Source organism: Manis javanica, chromosome 3 (genome assembly GCF_040802235.1).
Source record: "Manis javanica isolate MJ-LG chromosome 3, MJ_LKY, whole genome shotgun sequence".
NCBI lineage: Eukaryota > Metazoa > Chordata > Mammalia > Pholidota > Manidae > Manis > Manis javanica.
In genome coordinates, this window is record NC_133158.1 from 206,212,643 (window position 1) to 206,228,045 (window position 15,403).

At 59.7% G+C, this 15,403-nt stretch overlaps 2 protein-coding genes across 4 annotated transcripts; both read right to left on the bottom strand.

The window, feature by feature from the left end:
• Window positions 1-261: 261 nt before the first annotated feature.
• HR (HR lysine demethylase and nuclear receptor corepressor) lies at window positions 262-12,971 on the bottom strand. 3 transcript variants are annotated; one of them, XM_037024685.2, is made up of 18 exons: window positions 12,360-12,971; window positions 10,870-11,650; window positions 9,428-9,578; window positions 9,162-9,349; window positions 7,615-7,779; window positions 6,793-6,882; window positions 6,513-6,628; window positions 5,738-5,816; window positions 5,187-5,350; window positions 4,836-5,072; window positions 4,491-4,656; window positions 4,233-4,302; window positions 3,942-4,072; window positions 3,701-3,820; window positions 3,487-3,602; window positions 1,708-1,872; window positions 1,140-1,268; window positions 262-951 (listed from the first exon to the last, which is right to left on the bottom strand). In XM_037024685.2, exons 1-18 carry the CDS (start codon window positions 12,969-12,971, stop codon window positions 889-891), a joined length of 3,543 nt encoding a protein of 1,180 aa, XP_036880580.2. In that variant the 3' UTR covers window positions 262-888. The 3 variants fall into 3 exon arrangements, 2 of the variants coding, with proteins under 2 accessions (XP_036880580.2, XP_073088760.1); XM_073232659.1 differs by lacking the exon at window positions 5,738-5,816 and having other exon boundaries at window positions 5,189-5,350; XR_012129641.1 differs by lacking the exons at window positions 262-951; window positions 1,140-1,268; window positions 1,708-1,872; window positions 3,487-3,602 and having other exon boundaries at window positions 3,709-3,820; window positions 3,942-4,143.
• Window positions 12,972-14,415: 1,444 nt separating this feature from the next.
• Window positions 14,416-14,989, bottom strand: HRURF (HR upstream open reading frame). The gene has a single exon (XM_073232666.1). The coding sequence runs from the start codon at window positions 14,518-14,520 to the stop codon at window positions 14,416-14,418; it is 105 nt and encodes a 34-aa protein (XP_073088767.1). The 5' UTR covers window positions 14,521-14,989.
• Window positions 14,990-15,403: the final 414 nt, after the last annotated feature.

Consider the following 15,403-nt stretch of genomic DNA (forward strand, 5'->3'; position numbering starts at 1 on the left):
GTTGGGGCTTCTGGATCTCTGCAGTTCCCTAGTGCGAGACCCTGTCCTGCCTGCCGTAGCTGTCAGGAACACCCCGGGACAGCCCCTGGAAGGCTCCATCAGCTCCTCCACAGCAGGCAGGGATCCAGGTCCCCAGAGGAAGAGCAGGCAGCGGTATCTGAGGTCCCTGATATGATGGCACCCACCCTGCTCCATTCCCACGTCTCCCTCCCTCCCCAGTCCATGTGGCCCACGGGAGCAGGGCCAACCACACAGGCAGCATTCACAAAACAACAGACTTTAATGGAAATCATGAAGGAGGGAGGTGAGAAGGGGAGCCAGGGCAGGGCGTCACCCATCTCCCTCCCTCCAGCCAAGCCTGGGCAGTCTCCTGATGCCACCCCTCCCAACACTTCACAGCTCTCTGGCAAGAGGGCAGGATTTCCGAGGCCCCTGGTCCAGCATTGCCTGCAGTGCACAGGGCTGTCTGGGAGCACAGTGGGGATGTGGGCGGTGTAAGCAGAGCTCGAGTGCAATACAACAGCTGGGGCTGAGGCAGAGAAGGAGGTGCTTAAGCCAGAATGACTCCCGAGGTTCCCAGGAAAGGGCTGTTTGTCGCCTGGGTTGGGGCACAGGAGTTGGAGGGCCTGGTACCCCGGGGAGAGGTGCGGGACCAGAGCAGGTGCCAGCCTGTGGATGGCAGATGTGAGCTTCAGGGGCACTGTGGTTGTTGGCCTTAGGGCTCAGGTCAAAGGCAGGGAATGGGGTGCCCTGCTTGTGCCCAGAGTGGTGCTTGTGGGACAGACAAAAAGTCCCCAGGTCTCCAAGCACCACTGGCTGCTTAAGTTGGGCCTGGACTGAGCACCTTGTTTACCTGCTCCCACCCTGACCCCAGACACCTGGGACCCCCTATTTAGCCTCCTGTAATGTTCCCACAGCCACCTTCACTGCTTGGAACATGGCCCAGTCCATCTAGGAGAAAGACAGAGGATAAGAAGTTGATGATAACGTCCCTCACCTCTCCCCACCAAGAAGAGTAGGCCTGAGTGGGCCCAGGCTGGCTGCTTGCTTGGCACGGAGTTGGATCTGCTGCTACACCACCCCAGCTTGCCAGGGAACTTGGGCAGCACATCCAGCCTCCTGACCAGTGTCACACTCACCTGGGCATAAAGCAGGCGGTGGTCAGGGGGCAGGCTGAGTCCCTGGTGGCAGAGCTGAGCAGAGAGGGCAGAGGTCTCTGGGGACAGGAAGTGCTGAGTGATGTTCACTGTGCTTACTAAGCCCTGCACCTGAGCCAGGGAGAAGGTGATGGCAGGATCAGCAGAGACTCCGGGTCACACACCCTCCCCCTGCGCCCTGCTCCTCTCGTCCCCGAGGTTTCCTTCCCACAGTGGCCCCCACACCCAGCTCTCGGAGAGCGGAGGCTCTGGATCTGGCCCCAAGCACCCCAAAGGGCAGGGCCGAAACCAGGCCAAGGGGTTGCCAGAGATGGCACAGGCAGAGTCGGCCTCCGAGGACACAAAGCCCAATTCCATTTGATGACGTCAAGACCAATAGGTTCCTCCTCTTCTTACAACAGGGCTATGACTTTCCGCCCTGCCCAGCTCTTGGCGTATTGAGAGGGACAAGGATATAACCAGCTGGGGAACACCATGTCACTGGTATTTGTTTTGGCTGCTTCTGATGATCTGAGCTCTCTGTAGAGCCCCTGGCCCCCTGGGGAAGCACCTGGTGGGGAGCCCCCGCAGGTACCAGCACGGCCTCTCCAGGGGCCTGCAGCAGGGTCCAACAGCTCACACCCCACTCCTCCCGCAGGCGTCGCCGCAGCCCTGTGTCCAGGTAGCAGCTGCCTGGGGCACCAGGCTCCAAGTTGCCTGCTCCAGCCGGGCACACCTCAAAGGAGAAAAGGGGGAATGAGCATGTGGTGCGGAGGTAAGGGAAGGGCTGCAGAGGACAGGACCTGGACTACCCAAGGGCCAGGGGCACAGGAAAGAGCTCGAAGTCAAGGTCAGTTCTTGAAGCACAGGCGGGAGTGGGGATGGGCTGGGTGGTGAGCGACTCGGGCCTCTCAGGTTGGCAGAACAGAGATTTGGCTGGAGAGAAGATTAAAGACTCTGAGACTGGGGGTCTAGATGCCTGCTTTTCCTGGGACTAGATTCTTTGAATAGCCTCTGTGTCCCTGGCCCTGGGTTCTCTGTACCCTCCCTCAAAGGTACACCTTTCTCCAAAAGCCAGGAAGACGTCTGCATAATCCCAATTCATAAACCTTCTCTACCAGGAGCTCTTCACCTGGAGTCCTATGAATGTCCACAAGTGTGTGCTGAATTGTGAGGAGTGGCTGTATGTCCCTGAGGAGACCATCCCCATCATTCATCAGATGCTTCTAAGATCCCAGATCCAGAAAAGGCAAGGCCACACAGTTCTGATTTGTTGTGGATAGACAGGCTTGCCTGTGCAGGCCAGGGCTATGCGGCCTTCATCAGTCCGACCAGAGCAGGAGCTCCTTGGGCAGATTGAGACTCGCGGAGGCCAGAGGAGATGCCCAGAGAACGTGTGCACAGTGAATGCCGGCACCATGCTGCAGCTGGCTGCCAGCTGGACCCACCCCTGCAGAAGGACTGCAGCAATTAACCCTGGGCGTAGGGCTCAGGGCTCCAAGGTTGGGCCATGGGGAGAAGGGCGGCTGGTGAGCCAGGTGGGACTCTAAGGTAGCTGAGGCAGATGCCAAGGTTCCTTGGCCCTCAGAGGTTCAAGTCTATCCTGGGGCTCGAGCAGTGTTTCCCAGGCCACCCAGTAAGCATATGCCCCTCCGACCTTCCCTATGAAGCATCAGGTTTGGCCCTGGGGGACTGCCCTCAGCAGGTGAGGCCATCAGTGGGGAGGTGTGCTCTGTTTGCCCCCCTCTGCCCGTTCCAGCATCTGAGCAAGCACCTATGGACCTGTGTGTATCTGTGACCGTGCCTGCAGAAATGCATGCTGTGGGCAGGAGCGGGTGGACAGCCTGCCTCCGGCTCCCCCTCATCTTCTCCTGCCCCTGCTTCTTATCCTGGTCCAGTCTTTCCCCCCACTGACCACACTGCCCCCTCAGCCCTGACTTGCCAGGACCTCCAAGGACCCATCCTCATAAGGCACAGGAGGCGGGAAGGGTAACTGTGGGATGGCAAGATGGGCTTCCTCAGCCCTCTGCCAGCCTCCACCCAGAGCCCACGGAGGAGAGGCACCTGCCCCTGCCCCCAGGAGAAGCACAGTACCGGGCATGAGAACTGCCATCAGCTAGGGCCCCAGGGCTACCACTCAGCCTCAGTTTTCTCATCTGCAAAATGGGAAAGCAGCAGTGCTTGCCACCCAGGGTGGTTATGACAAATAACTGTGGTGTGCCTAAGGCCTTAGCACAGTACGGCAGCTCCATGCACATCGCTCACAGGGTCCCAGCCTGCCCCCTCTCTGCACCTGTCCGTGTGAGTGGAGGCTGTCCCGGGGAGGGACAGGGCCCGGCTCCCTCCTCACCATCTGGAGAAATCGGCGGATGCGCTGGGCGTCCTGTGCTCGGAACACATGCCACACGGTGCTGGCCTGGCTGCCTGGAGACCAGAGCCCCTCCCCATCCAGGCCTGTAAGGAAGTCTAAGGGGAAAAGACAGCTCAGGAGTGCCCAGGGCAGGCAGGGACAGTATCTTGCATCTGCAGCTTCTGCCCACCCCTGCTTCTGGCTGAGGACCCACCTTTTTGTGCTCGGTGCCAGGCAGGCAGTGGGGCTTCAGCACATACCAGGATGCTGACCAGGTCGGTCACCTCCACACAGAGGTTCTTGGTCCCCAGGTGCCCACGGTGTGGGCTCACACCTGCATGGAGGTAGAGAAAGGATAGTTGGAAATGGGCACCGGGACCTTGACCAGATGCATGTGCACCCAGAGATGACAGGAATGAGGACAGGGACCGGGCAAGAATGGAGCAGGAACTCACCATAGGCTGCCCACAGCTGGGGCTCCAGTGGACACAGAGCAGGACCAGGTGGGAGGTAGGAAGCCAGGTTGAGTTTCCCATGGCGGGCACAGTACTCCGGGAGTGGCAAGCTAGCGGCCAGGTTCTCCACCCTATGCAGGGAGCGGGTCATGCCCAGCAGGCTCAACCCAGGCACCAGAGACCCCGTCAAAGCTCTCCACTCCTGGGTAAGTCCCAGAGGCAAGCATGAGGCCCTGAGGATCACAGGGCAGTGGCTGGGGAGGTAGGGGCCACCCGTGGTGCCATACAAACCTGCTGGTGTCCTCGTCCCCCAGAGCTCTGTGCAGCAGGAGGACTGAGCCCTCCTCTGACTTTGGACGAACTAGGGAAAGAGTCAGGAAGACAGTTGGCCAGGGAGGAACCTTCTTGTTCAGAAGCCCCTATGGCACAACAGAGTCCAGTTTCTGCCCTGGGCTCTGCTGCCAGCTGCCCCCAGAACCTCTCTGGGACTCCTGCCCTCCACCTGGCTCAGGCTCCCATCTCCCTCTAGCCCATGGCAGAGGGACTTACTCTCACACTGGGAGAATCCCTCCCAGAACGTCATGCTGCTCAGGGTTGTGGGCTGAGGAGGCCCAAGGGGTGCCAGTGCCTGCACCTGGCCTCCAAGTGCCCCAAGAGCTTCTGTCCCCCACAGATTGCCTCGCAATGTCCTCTGAATCCCTGACACCAACACAGGCTGCAGTGGGAAAAGGGAAGGGGACTCAGGAAGAATGGGTGGGCACCCCACATGGCCAGGCCAGGGCATGTTGTGGGGGCTCCAGACCAGGGTGGGGACAGGTCTGCCTGGGCCTAGGGCTCAAAGCCCTCAGGGTAGGGGAGGCTGAGAGCTGGGAGCTGGGCAGCAAGGAGCCTTACCTGGCCCTGCCTCCAGTGCTCCTGAAAAAGGCGGAAACCTCGCTGAGGCCTGGGCTCCTGCAGCCACAGCAAAGCCCCGGGGTGAGGCAGCCGGGGCTGCACCTGCGAGAGGGGCAAGCCCAGGCCCTTGCGGAGGCCTGGCCCAGCCCGCAGCCCTGGCCCCAGGGCTTTCTCCTGGATCTTCCGTTCCACTACCTGGGCGATGATGCTGTCCAGGATGTTGGTGATGCGGTCATCCTGCGGAGAGAGAGGGATAGAGGGGCATGGGGCTCAGGACCTGCCCGAGCCTACAGGGAGGGCCAGCCAGCCTCTGTCTCCAGGCCCCAGTCCTCCCTCTGGGCCCTTGCTCACACTGGGCAAGGCCGGAGTGACAGGGGCAAAGGCCATGTGTATGCGCTCATGCCCCAAGCAGAGTTTGACAGCCGTGGAGGCCAGCAGTTCACAGAGAGAGGGACAGGGCAGGGGCCCTCGGCTGGCATGGTCCTCCACTGGGGTCTCTGCAGAGTCCGGGATCTCTGTCAGGGAGAAAATGGTGAGGGGAGGCCCCTTCCACATGGGGGCCTCATTGCCCACACGCTCCTTCTGCATCTCCTGCCCAATGTGCTCACTCCCCACTGCCTGATCAGTCTCAGCCCACCTGGAAGCACCCACCTGCCACCAGCATTCTTTCTGGCAGCTCCAGAACCTCTCCAAAGAGGGGCTTGGAATGAGGGTCTGGTTGGAGAGGGGTTAGGAGCCTGGTCCTAGATTTTATTTAGATTTATTGTCTCTGTAATGATTTGAGAAGAGTGATGGAGACTGTGGGGCGGAGGTGGCTACAGCAATTCCAGTCTCTCCCAGGAACCCCAGCCCAGGCCCAGCCTCTCCCCACAGCCTGAGCCAGGGTCAGGGGAGCCACTCACCCTCTTTGATGTCCTTGGTCTTATTGGTGTCCCGGGTATAGGAGGTTTGTGGAGTTGGGGGAGTTTTCTCTGCTGGCTCCTTTTGTGAAACCCAGCCACCACCCCCCAATTCCAAACAAGAGATTTTAAAGTGGCAAATGCAACTCACTCCAATTTAACTCACAAGTATTAACAATGGGTTCTTGTAAATCCTCAAATCATATTTATGAGGAGCAAAATGTTATATGATGAAATGTTAGGTGGAAAAAAAGTTGCTCATGGAATTCCACAATGAGTACATGACATAGTGTCAGACACACAAAATGCATTCAATAAACCATTTCTTGAATGAGTGAGTTTTATAATAGAGACATGAACTTCATAAACCTATTGCACAATGCATATTGAGCATGAGCACCTGCTATGTGTTAGGTGCAGGCGGTACTGACAAGGTGCACCAACACTAGCTGGCAGGAGTCCATGCAGGAGAGATGGGACAGGACAGGAAGCAGCTCCAGCATGATGTGGCAATTGTTAGGCTGGGACATGCACAAAGTGGGCAGCAGCTCTGGATGGGCGGATTAAGGTAGGGCAGGTGCAAGAGCTTGCTCTCTATGCCCTAATCCCTAGGGGAAGGTGACAGATAGCCTGATTTCATCCACTTTCTATGTCCTTCATTCCATCAAAAGAAAAGGGGGGTCAAACTCTGCCAGGGACAGTAATTTGCAGATACACTGCCCAATCCCAGGGCCCACTGACTGGTGTTCCATCACCTGTCCCCTGCCCTGCTCCTTACCTGCTGGCCTCCATCCGCAGAGGCCCACACCCGGGCATCAGCTTGGCAGGGGCAGTGCCCCCGGATGTCAAACTTGACCCAGACCTGGTGCATTGTGGTGCTCAATTCTGCCAAAGCTGTGATGGGCAGAGGGGAGTTAGAGTGTGGCAGTGAGTGCAGACAGGAGGCCTCCCCTGTGCTGCTTGGAGGGCATGGGATCAGGTGGAGGGACACCCCAACAGGAAGCTGGTCTGCCCCAGGATCTGCCCTCAGCATGCCCCACCCCTCCAAGATGGCTCACCCTGGCTGGAGACAAACTGGGTGAGTACCAGGGAACAGGCACTGTGCCCAGCCTCCTGGGCACACTTCTCCATGGGCTGCTCCAGAGAGCCTGTGGGGCAGGAAGGGAGAAGCTGCAGGTCAGGAAATCAAGGTGACCACAGAGCAAGGTCAGGCAGAGAGGCAAGGGCATGATATCTGAGTCAGGGGCTCAACAGAAACATGGGCTTTCTGGGAAGCTTGGGTTCAAGAGTGACATAGGATCCTGTGCTTGCAGAACACAGAGCCTTTAATATGTTGACACATGTTGCAAGAATCCAAGATGATCGTGTAGAATACAGTGTTCTGAAACATTTCTGACCTGGAACTCTTTTTGGCCAAGTCTGTTAAAACACTGGGAAATTTGAAGCCCTCAGTTGGCCAAGTTGAGCCAATGGAGAGAAAACTGAGAATTATGAAAAGAACCAGACTAGGAATCAGAAGACCTGAATCTAAATCTTGGACCCAGCTTAGCTGTGTGACCTTGTACAAGTCACTTAACCTCTCTGACTTTTTCTTATCTGGAAAATGGGGGCAATAAAACCCACTTCACAGTGTTATAAGGTTTAAAAGATTGCAAGCTAAGCAAAGTAGGAGGTATAGAGTGGGCACTTGATTTCTTTTAAGTGTGGCCCTCTGGTCTGGGGAAGGGGGAAAGGTCTGCTCTGAGGGACACTGAGCAGAAGTGGCTCAGGCTGGGACTAGGGAGCAAGGCTTTCCTTGAGAAATGGCACAAACCTTAGAGCAGATGATCTGAGGCCCCTGTCCCTGCCCTCCCACCCTCGGCCCCCAGCCCCTTTCCTACCTGCTTTCTCCCTGGACCTCCCAGCACCTGCCATGCGTCCACAGGCCACACACAGCCGATGGCTACAGTGGGGGCATCTCCAGTGGGTGTTGAAGAGTCCATGGTGGCAGCGGTTACAGCAGCATGGGACACCGGGGTTGTCCTCTGGCCTGGCTGGCTCCCAGCCTGCAGACCACAAGAGAGCACAGGGTCAGAGGGGGCTAGAGCTGTGGGCACCTTTTGAGGCCCTATGTGGGAGGCCTGCAGGCAGAGATGGAGAGAAGCAGGAGCAGTTTCCCCTGAGAGGCTGACCCAGAAGAGAAACAGGCCCCTTACAGATAGCCTGAACTACTCGACACCCTCACAAAGAGCCTCCCTGTAGCTCCCTCCAGGGGCAGTGCCTCATCTCTCCAAGTCCTGCCCCAGGCATTTCCCTGTCTCTGAGTTATCAACCCACATTTCTTCCAACACACTCCTTCCCCCTCCTCCCTTCCTCCAGTGGTGAGGTTTATTCAGGAAGAGGGACCCTTAGGAGGCCACTTCTTCCCTCACCCAGAACTTTAGGCTAAGCCCTCATGGTAGGTGGAAGGATGCCAGTGAGTATACTTTCATTTATTCATTCAACAAACACCTTGTTCCATCCCAGGCTGGATGCTGACAGTTCAGAGCTGGTCAGGACTTGGCATTTGCCCCACCCCTAGCGCTCACATTCCAAGGTGGGAGGTAGGCCCATTAACATGGCAATGATTATGCACCACAGGGTGGGTGCTAGAGCATAAGAAGGGGATGGACGGATGAGGAAAGGAGGGGGGCCGCTTCCCAAATGGGCACAAGCAATGAGTAAGCTTTCATTCACCAGGCAAAAGGGAGAAGGACATTCCAGACAGAAGGAACAGACAGTGCCAAGGCCCAAGGGGGCAGACAAGCTCAGGTGAGCTGAGAAGGACGGGCAGAGGGGTGCTGCTGTGTGCTGGGAATCTGGGCCGAGGGAGTGGCAGGGGTGGATGGGACCGAGGGTGAGAGGGGAAGGGAGTTGGACTTTCTAGGACAAGCCACCAATGGGCTTCTACCTGGGGACTGACAAGACCACTCTTGAGGTGTTATTAAAGGGAGTCGGCGGGGACAGCCTGGAGCCAGGGGGCCTAGCTGAATGCCTTGTGCCCACTCCACTCTTAACTTCAGCCCAAATCCTACCAGCCTCCCAGGGCCCAGGAGCCTCACTACCCTGGGAAGCCTTCCTCACCATGCAGGCCTGCAGAGTCCCCCACTGTCGGGTGCTCTTGCAGATCCTTGGCACTCAGCCTTGTTTCCCCAACAGGCCCAGAAGCTCTTAGAGAGTTGCACTGGACCAGGTTTTACACCTTCCCGACATCCCCCACCAGGCCAGACACTTCAGAATGAACATGGACTTAGAGCATAAGCCAGAAATAAGGGCAGAGCTCCTGGAGCTGGACCAGTGTGCCAGCAGGAGGGAGGGGCCAAGCTCCGCAAGCTTCTGCTCCCTGGGAAAGGGCAGGGACCACAGGGCGGGCCCTCCTGGGCCTGAATGCCCCATGTGTCCTGCTCACCTTCCCGCTGGGCCCAGGCCAGGGCCTCCCGCTCCCTTCGCAGCAGGCGGCACAGGCGGTCCCCCAAACCACTTAGCAGGTGTTTGGCGAGACCCCTACTGAGCCCGGCCTCTGGGCCAGACCTTCCTTCCTCCTCCAAGCTGGCTGTCCAGTCTTCGTCCTGCTGCTGCTCCCCTCCCGAAGGCGATCTGGAGACAGGGCAGGGTAAGGTGACGAGGAGCCCCTGCTGGAAGGACACTGGGGACATGCTGGGGCAAGAGGCTCACCTCGGCCCTTGCTGGGAGTGGCAGACCAGACCCCCTGTCTCTCCAGCTGCCTGAACACAACTGTGGCACTGAGTGATGCCTGCCCGGCTTGCAGAGCAAGGTGTATCCTGAAGCCCGGAGTCCTGGAGGCTGGCCCTGCCATCTTGGGTTCCTGGGGAGACAATGGGCAGGTCAGGATTCTAGGCTTCCTAGGCTCATGCAAACCCCAAGTCCTGCAGATGCAAAGCACCCGGCTGATCCACACTCAGAGCCCAGGCCTACGAAGCCTCATTCGGAACTAGCGAGAATAGACCGGGGGGCCAGAAATCTCACCAAAAAGGCTGAGCAGAGAGCCTGGGAATGCCCTGACACACTGGTGGACCAAGAGGAAGGGTCTGCCAGGCTGGGCCCAAGGGTGAAGCAGCAGGGGCGATCGTTCTGACCCAGGTGCAGGATCCAGTCAGTGTAGACTTTGGATAGCTCCACCATGGGCTGAGTGATACTGGTTGGCTGTGTGACAGTGTGAGGAGACAATCCCAATGTGGATGGAGGGTGCCGGAAGGTGAGAAGGCTGGAGAGTTTCAACACAGACCACAGGTGCAGTAACCCAAGAAGGCAGAGGGGCCAACAGGCAGAGGCCTGGGGAAGTGTGGACAGACCCATGCCAGGTGCAAGGGTGCTTGGGCAAGGCCGTAGAGAGAGCCCTGATGCAGGCCCAGCAGTCCAGGAGGCTAAGAAACTGAGGTGGGCCTGCAGAATGGAGGCTGACGCTGGCAGTCCTGGAACCCTCCCCGAAGGGCATAGAGTGACAGACAGGGATGTGCCAGAACATGCCAGAAGCCCTAACACTGGCAGAGTCCAAACTGAGCTTCCATGATCCAGGTGGCCAAGAGAGTAGTTATTAATTCCTGGGGTAGGATAAGGGGTTCCTTCAGGAAAGGCAACCCCCACAGACAGGGCTTTGTGGCACAAATAATCATAAAAGTGAATATTTATTGAATGTTTACTAAGTGCAAGGAATTCTTCAAAGCCCTTTATATGAATATCATTTCATTGCAGCAGTCTTTGGGAGGTAGGTGCCATCTTTATCCCCATTTTATAGTGGAAGAAATTGAGGCCAGAGAGGTGCAGTAACTAGCCAGAGGTCACACAGTACCAATCAGCAAAGGTCAGGATACAGGCTTTCTTGACTCTAGAGCCCATGCTCTGAATCACGTCTTTACACTGCCCCCACCACACCACGTCACAAGAGGAGGAAGATGGAAACAGCCACTTGCTGGAAGGCTCTGTCCCATAGATTCTAAGGAACTCCTGGAGAGCTATCACCTCCTCGTGGGAAACCAGACCGCTGGCTGTGATCTGCTCATAACTGACCCGCGCTGGCCCCACCTCCCACGAAGACCCAGTCCTGGCTGCCCCCACCCCCAGAAGGGCCGGCCTGCAGGCCCTCTCCTCCCCCTTACCTTGGTGGTCACGCTGCTCTGCCTCCACCTTGTTCCCAAATGATGGGTCCAGCACCTCCTGCCAACCTCTGGCCCTCTGCCTCACACTGCCCGGGAAAGGGTCGGGTGGGCGCTTGGCCACTGGGCTGCCCCCTGCTCCTTGGACCTCGGGGCTGGCCCTCTTGAGGGCCTGCAGCTGGGCAGCTGGGCTCTCCTCGTCACCAGCGCAGCCACCTGGGCAGCCAAACTGCTCGGAGTGCCGTGTGAGCCATGTCTTCTTCAGTTTGGTGTGATGGCTGGGCTGGCAGGCCTTGGGACCAGGGGCCTTGTTTGCCTCCTCACTGGACTCACTGGGCCCACTGGTGCCCCCGTCCAGGTCCTCCTGGCACTTTCTACAAGGGCCAAGACCTTCATCCCCAGCAAGAGAGTGAGATGAGCAACAGCCCACATGGGTGGCAGGAAGCCCAGAAGAGGGGCACCTTGATGTGGCTGATGGCCCCAGCTGGTACCCAAGGCCCCCACCCCCTGGTACAGCCCAGACATTGCCAAGAGTAACCAGGCCTGGGGGGCAAGTGGGCCAGGGGGTCCGGGGAGCAGTGTCTGGATGCCCCAGGAGAAGTGGGCAAAGGTTTGGATGCCTGCCGCCTCCTGTCTCGCCTTCCCTCGGGCGGAGTGAAGGCTGTTCCACCTCCCCTGTCCTCTGCAGATAGCCACCAGGGGCTAAGCCCAACAACCCAGTTTCCACGGTTGCCAGCGGCTCCTTCGCCAGCCTGAGAATGCTTCGATCCTTGTGATAAAAGCCCTAAACAGAGGAGAAGGGGTTAACAGTGTGCTGACTGTGGTTCCCAGTGCTTAAAAGGATGAGCAGAACTGACAAACAGCAGGTGTGTGCCTGTGTGGCCTTAAGGGCTGGGAAACTACTGCAGAAGTCAGATTCTGGTTCGCAGGTACTGCTCCCGAGTTCCTCCCCCACTGCCCTGGCTATGCCCTGCTTCATCCTCAGGTTTCTCAGCCCGACCACAATCCAGCAACTAAAAGGTTAATGCCTGGCAGCGACAATGGGCGTCCAGGGCCTATTCAGATTGTTTGATGCCCTGTCCCATACTGATTTCTAAATATTTGGCATCTCACTCCTGGGTACAGGGGCCACCTATAGGAGGTGCCATAGACACAGGACAAGGGGCCCCCTGCACATCCCACTCCCAGATAGAGGGCCTTATCTGCCCCCAGGACAAGGCCACATGTTCTGGGGCTTAAGTTCCCAGGGCCTTGCTCTGGGTGGACAATGATGAGTCAGTCTCTGAAACGATGAAGGCCTAGTGAGATGGAGTTGCTCAGAAGGGGAACTGGTTGGGGTTGACTCTGAGCAGCCGGTATCCACGACCTGGGTGCTGCCTTATCCTTTCATCAGCATGGAAGGGCAGAGTGGTACTCATGACAGCGCTGCTCAGGGAGCACTGAGCTACCCTCCGTGGCCTGAGCCCCGGAACCCTCTCTGCCCCCACACTCACCTTGCTGCCTAAGCTGAAGGCAGAGGGCATTTTGCGCTGGCTCCCAGAGTACACCCAGGGGTGTGGGGCCAGGGGCCAGTCACATGGACGCTCTGGGGGCAGGCTGGACACTAGGTAGGGTGGCAAGCAGGTGGGCATCCAGAAGGGAGCTTCCTCCAGAATCTTGGTTTCCAGAAGGAAGGGGCAGTGCAAGGGTTGGAAGGCCACAGGGTCACTCTTGGCATGGCCACTGCTATACTCAGGAATCAGGGGGCCGTAGTGAGGTGGGCATGCAGAGCTGCAGAATGCCAGAGGATGGGTAAGCACTGCCTCCTTCCAGCGCAGCCCCTCCTTGCTGCCTAGCCAGCTGGACTTCCTCTCCCCATTCCGGGGGCCTTCCCCCTCCAGCAGCGGGAGCGTGTCCTTGGGGCTCTGGGGGAAGGCAGGGGGAAGCCAGGAGTCTGGGGTGCTCAGGACACCCCTCCAGAAGGGAGGAGTTTCTCCCAAGCATAGAGCCCCGTGGAGCAGGCCATCTCGAGGTGGGGTATCTGGCTCCTGTCCCACGATGCCGTTCTCAAGGGCTGTCTTCTCCCAGTCTGGGGTGTCCTTCTGGAAACTGGGCGTACTCTCCATCACTCTCCTGCCCTCATGGGGCTCTCCTAGAGGGGGTCCCTGGAGCATAACCAGCATAGCATGATCTTCTTAGGCATGTGCCCCAAGCACCCTACCCATGGCCTAATATAAAGTGGGCACCATGCTGATAGCACCAACGTGGCTCAAATCAGTAAGGCAAGGGCCAACCATAGCTGGGCTCCATGTTGCCGGCCCACATGTGGCTCAAAGGACCTGCCTAGGCGGGATGTTCCAGTGTGGGGAGGTCATCCCTTTCCCCCAAATGCCTGGGACTTGACAGCCCACCTGGGCCAGAACCCTTCAGCAGACCGCCATTTCTAGGATAACAGGTCTTGGCCTTGCTGGGCCTAAAACCTGCTCACCAGCCATGGAGAAGGACAGGGGCAAGAACCCAAAAGACAAGTTCTGTGGAAGGTACTGCACTGGGTCCTGGCCCTGACCCAGTCACCCTCTGGGTCCCACCCAGTGTGACCTCAGGCAAGCATGTCACTCTGGGCCTCAGTGTGGCCTTGTATAAAATAGGGCTCAGAAGCTGGCTGTCTCAGAGGCCTCTTCCCACATGGCAGTCTGTGGGTCTGGGGTGCTGCGCGCCCACCCCAAGCCCCAGCGCCACCCAGGATCACAGAGGTGGGAAGTGCAGGCAGGGCAGGCTGGAGTGCCTGAGGAGGAGCGCCGGCTGGTGCATCTCTCTCCTTGAGCAGCCCTGATTTTGCCTCTTCCCAGCTCTCTGCAGTTCCTTGGCTTCTGAAGCAGAGGCCAGGACAACTGCTGGGGGCTGGGAGCTCCACCGCGGCCCCCAAGGGCAGGAGTGAGCCGGCACCGGAGAGGGGGATTAAGAGGACTCAGCTGAGATGGGTCAAGCTGCCCCATTCCGGCCGGCAGTGCCAGGGCCACGAGTGGCCGCTGGTAAAGGCAGCCTGGCGGGGAGACGGGAAGGAGGCGGGGAAAGCAGGCTGGGCCCCAGAGAGAAGCAAAGGAGGGAAAATTGAACGGGTGCGCTAAGGACCAGGATGACAGGTGGCACCAAAGCCTCAGAGCTCTCCAAGCGCGGGCCCCCTAAGCGAGCTGGTTGAAGCCCCAGGACGGCGGTGAGGAAGCCCAGGGAGCCGTGACAGTAGACGCTGGGGTTTTCTGGGGCCACCGCTCCGACTGCGTCGGGCATCCTACTTATCAGATGTGTGGCACGGCCGCGACGAGCACGGGATGCTCACTCCCGGCGTGGGGCGCGGGCTTGGCTCAGCAATGCCCCGCTGTTAGCGTCCCCAGGAGGCGCGCCCCTGACGCTCACCTGGGCTGTGCTGGCCGGACGCGGTGCGGGCGGCTGCGGTCGTGGTGGCCGGCGCCGGGCGCCCGCTCCCCATGGGCCGGCGGGCGAGGACTCGATCAGCCGCGCTGTCTGCTCAGCGCGCTCGCGCTCTCTCTCCCCCGGGGCGGCCGGGGAGCTCTAGGGCCGCAGGTTGGAGGGGTCGGACTCCGGGATCTGCAGGATGCGGCACACGGCGCGGATCGGCCGCACCAGCTTCTGGGCCGAGGCCGTGGGTTGCGCCATGGGACGCCGAGACTCCGTGCTGCGCCGCGGGGAGGGCCGGGCCGGGGCGAGGGAGCGGGTGCCCCCGGAGGAGAAGAGGGAGCCGGGCCGGGGGGAACGGGCGCCCCGGGTCGGAGATGGCCGAGTGGGGGGAAAGGCCGGGGGGCCGGGGGAAGGGGTAGTGCCTGGAAGGGGAGCCGATACCGGGAACCAGGAGAGAGGCACCAGCGGGGCCGCAGAGCGGCGGAGCGCGGCTAATGGAGGGAGAGCGCGGCGGAGAGCGCAGCAGGACCTCCGATCGCCATCGCCAAACACGCAACTGCGAGTGGGGAAGCTGCTCCGCCGGTTTCCTCCTCCAGCGCCCTGAGGGAAACAGGAGCCGGTGATTCGGCGGCCCCGCCTGGGCCTGCCCCCTCCCGGGCCCAGGGGGCTTCCGCCAACGCCCCGGCGATGCCACCGGCTGCGCACGGGGAGAATGAGCCCTTTGTTCCCCCCGCCCCCCCCCCCCCCCCCCGCACCCGGGCGCCTGCCGAGAGAGGCTCCCCCGGGGCAGCGTGCCAGCTTCCCAGCTGCCCCACCCTCCCGTGGGCCCGGCCCCGGAGCCTGGCAGGCGGGCAGCACCCCCACTATAGGTGCCAAGCCCGGGAACTGGAGCAAAGGGCGGGAGGGGCCGGACCAGGCCACAGTGGGGCGGGTGCCCCCCGGGTGCTCGGGTGGGGCACCTGGGAGAGGGCAGTGCCAGAGCTGTCAGGGGTAGTCGGGTTCTCACGGGTCAGTGATGGGCGCTCTGGCCCTCACCAGCCGACCTGGTGTCTACTGGACCACTTGCTCCTGGTCCTCCAGCTCTGGCACATGGGCACACCCTGCTGGCCCGCATCTGCCCTGCTTCATCCTCACCTGGTCA

Excerpts from the sequence above, each read along its gene's own strand:
- HR (XM_037024685.2), bottom strand. The coding sequence starts at position 12,971 with ATGGAGAGTACGCCCAGTTTCCAGAAGGACACCCCAGACTGGGAGAAG. Across the intron at positions 6,629-6,792 it reads CCAGTTTGTCTCCAGCCAGG|CTTTGGCAGAATTGAGCACC; the intron begins GTGAGCCATCTT and ends TGCCCATCACAG. Across the intron at positions 4,073-4,232 it reads GGGGACGAGGACACCAGCAG|GGTGGAGAACCTGGCCGCTA; the intron begins GTTTGTATGGCA and ends CTCCCTGCATAG.
- HRURF (XM_073232666.1), bottom strand. The coding sequence starts at position 14,520 with ATGGCGCAACCCACGGCCTCGGCCCAGAAGCTGGTGCGGCCGATCCGC.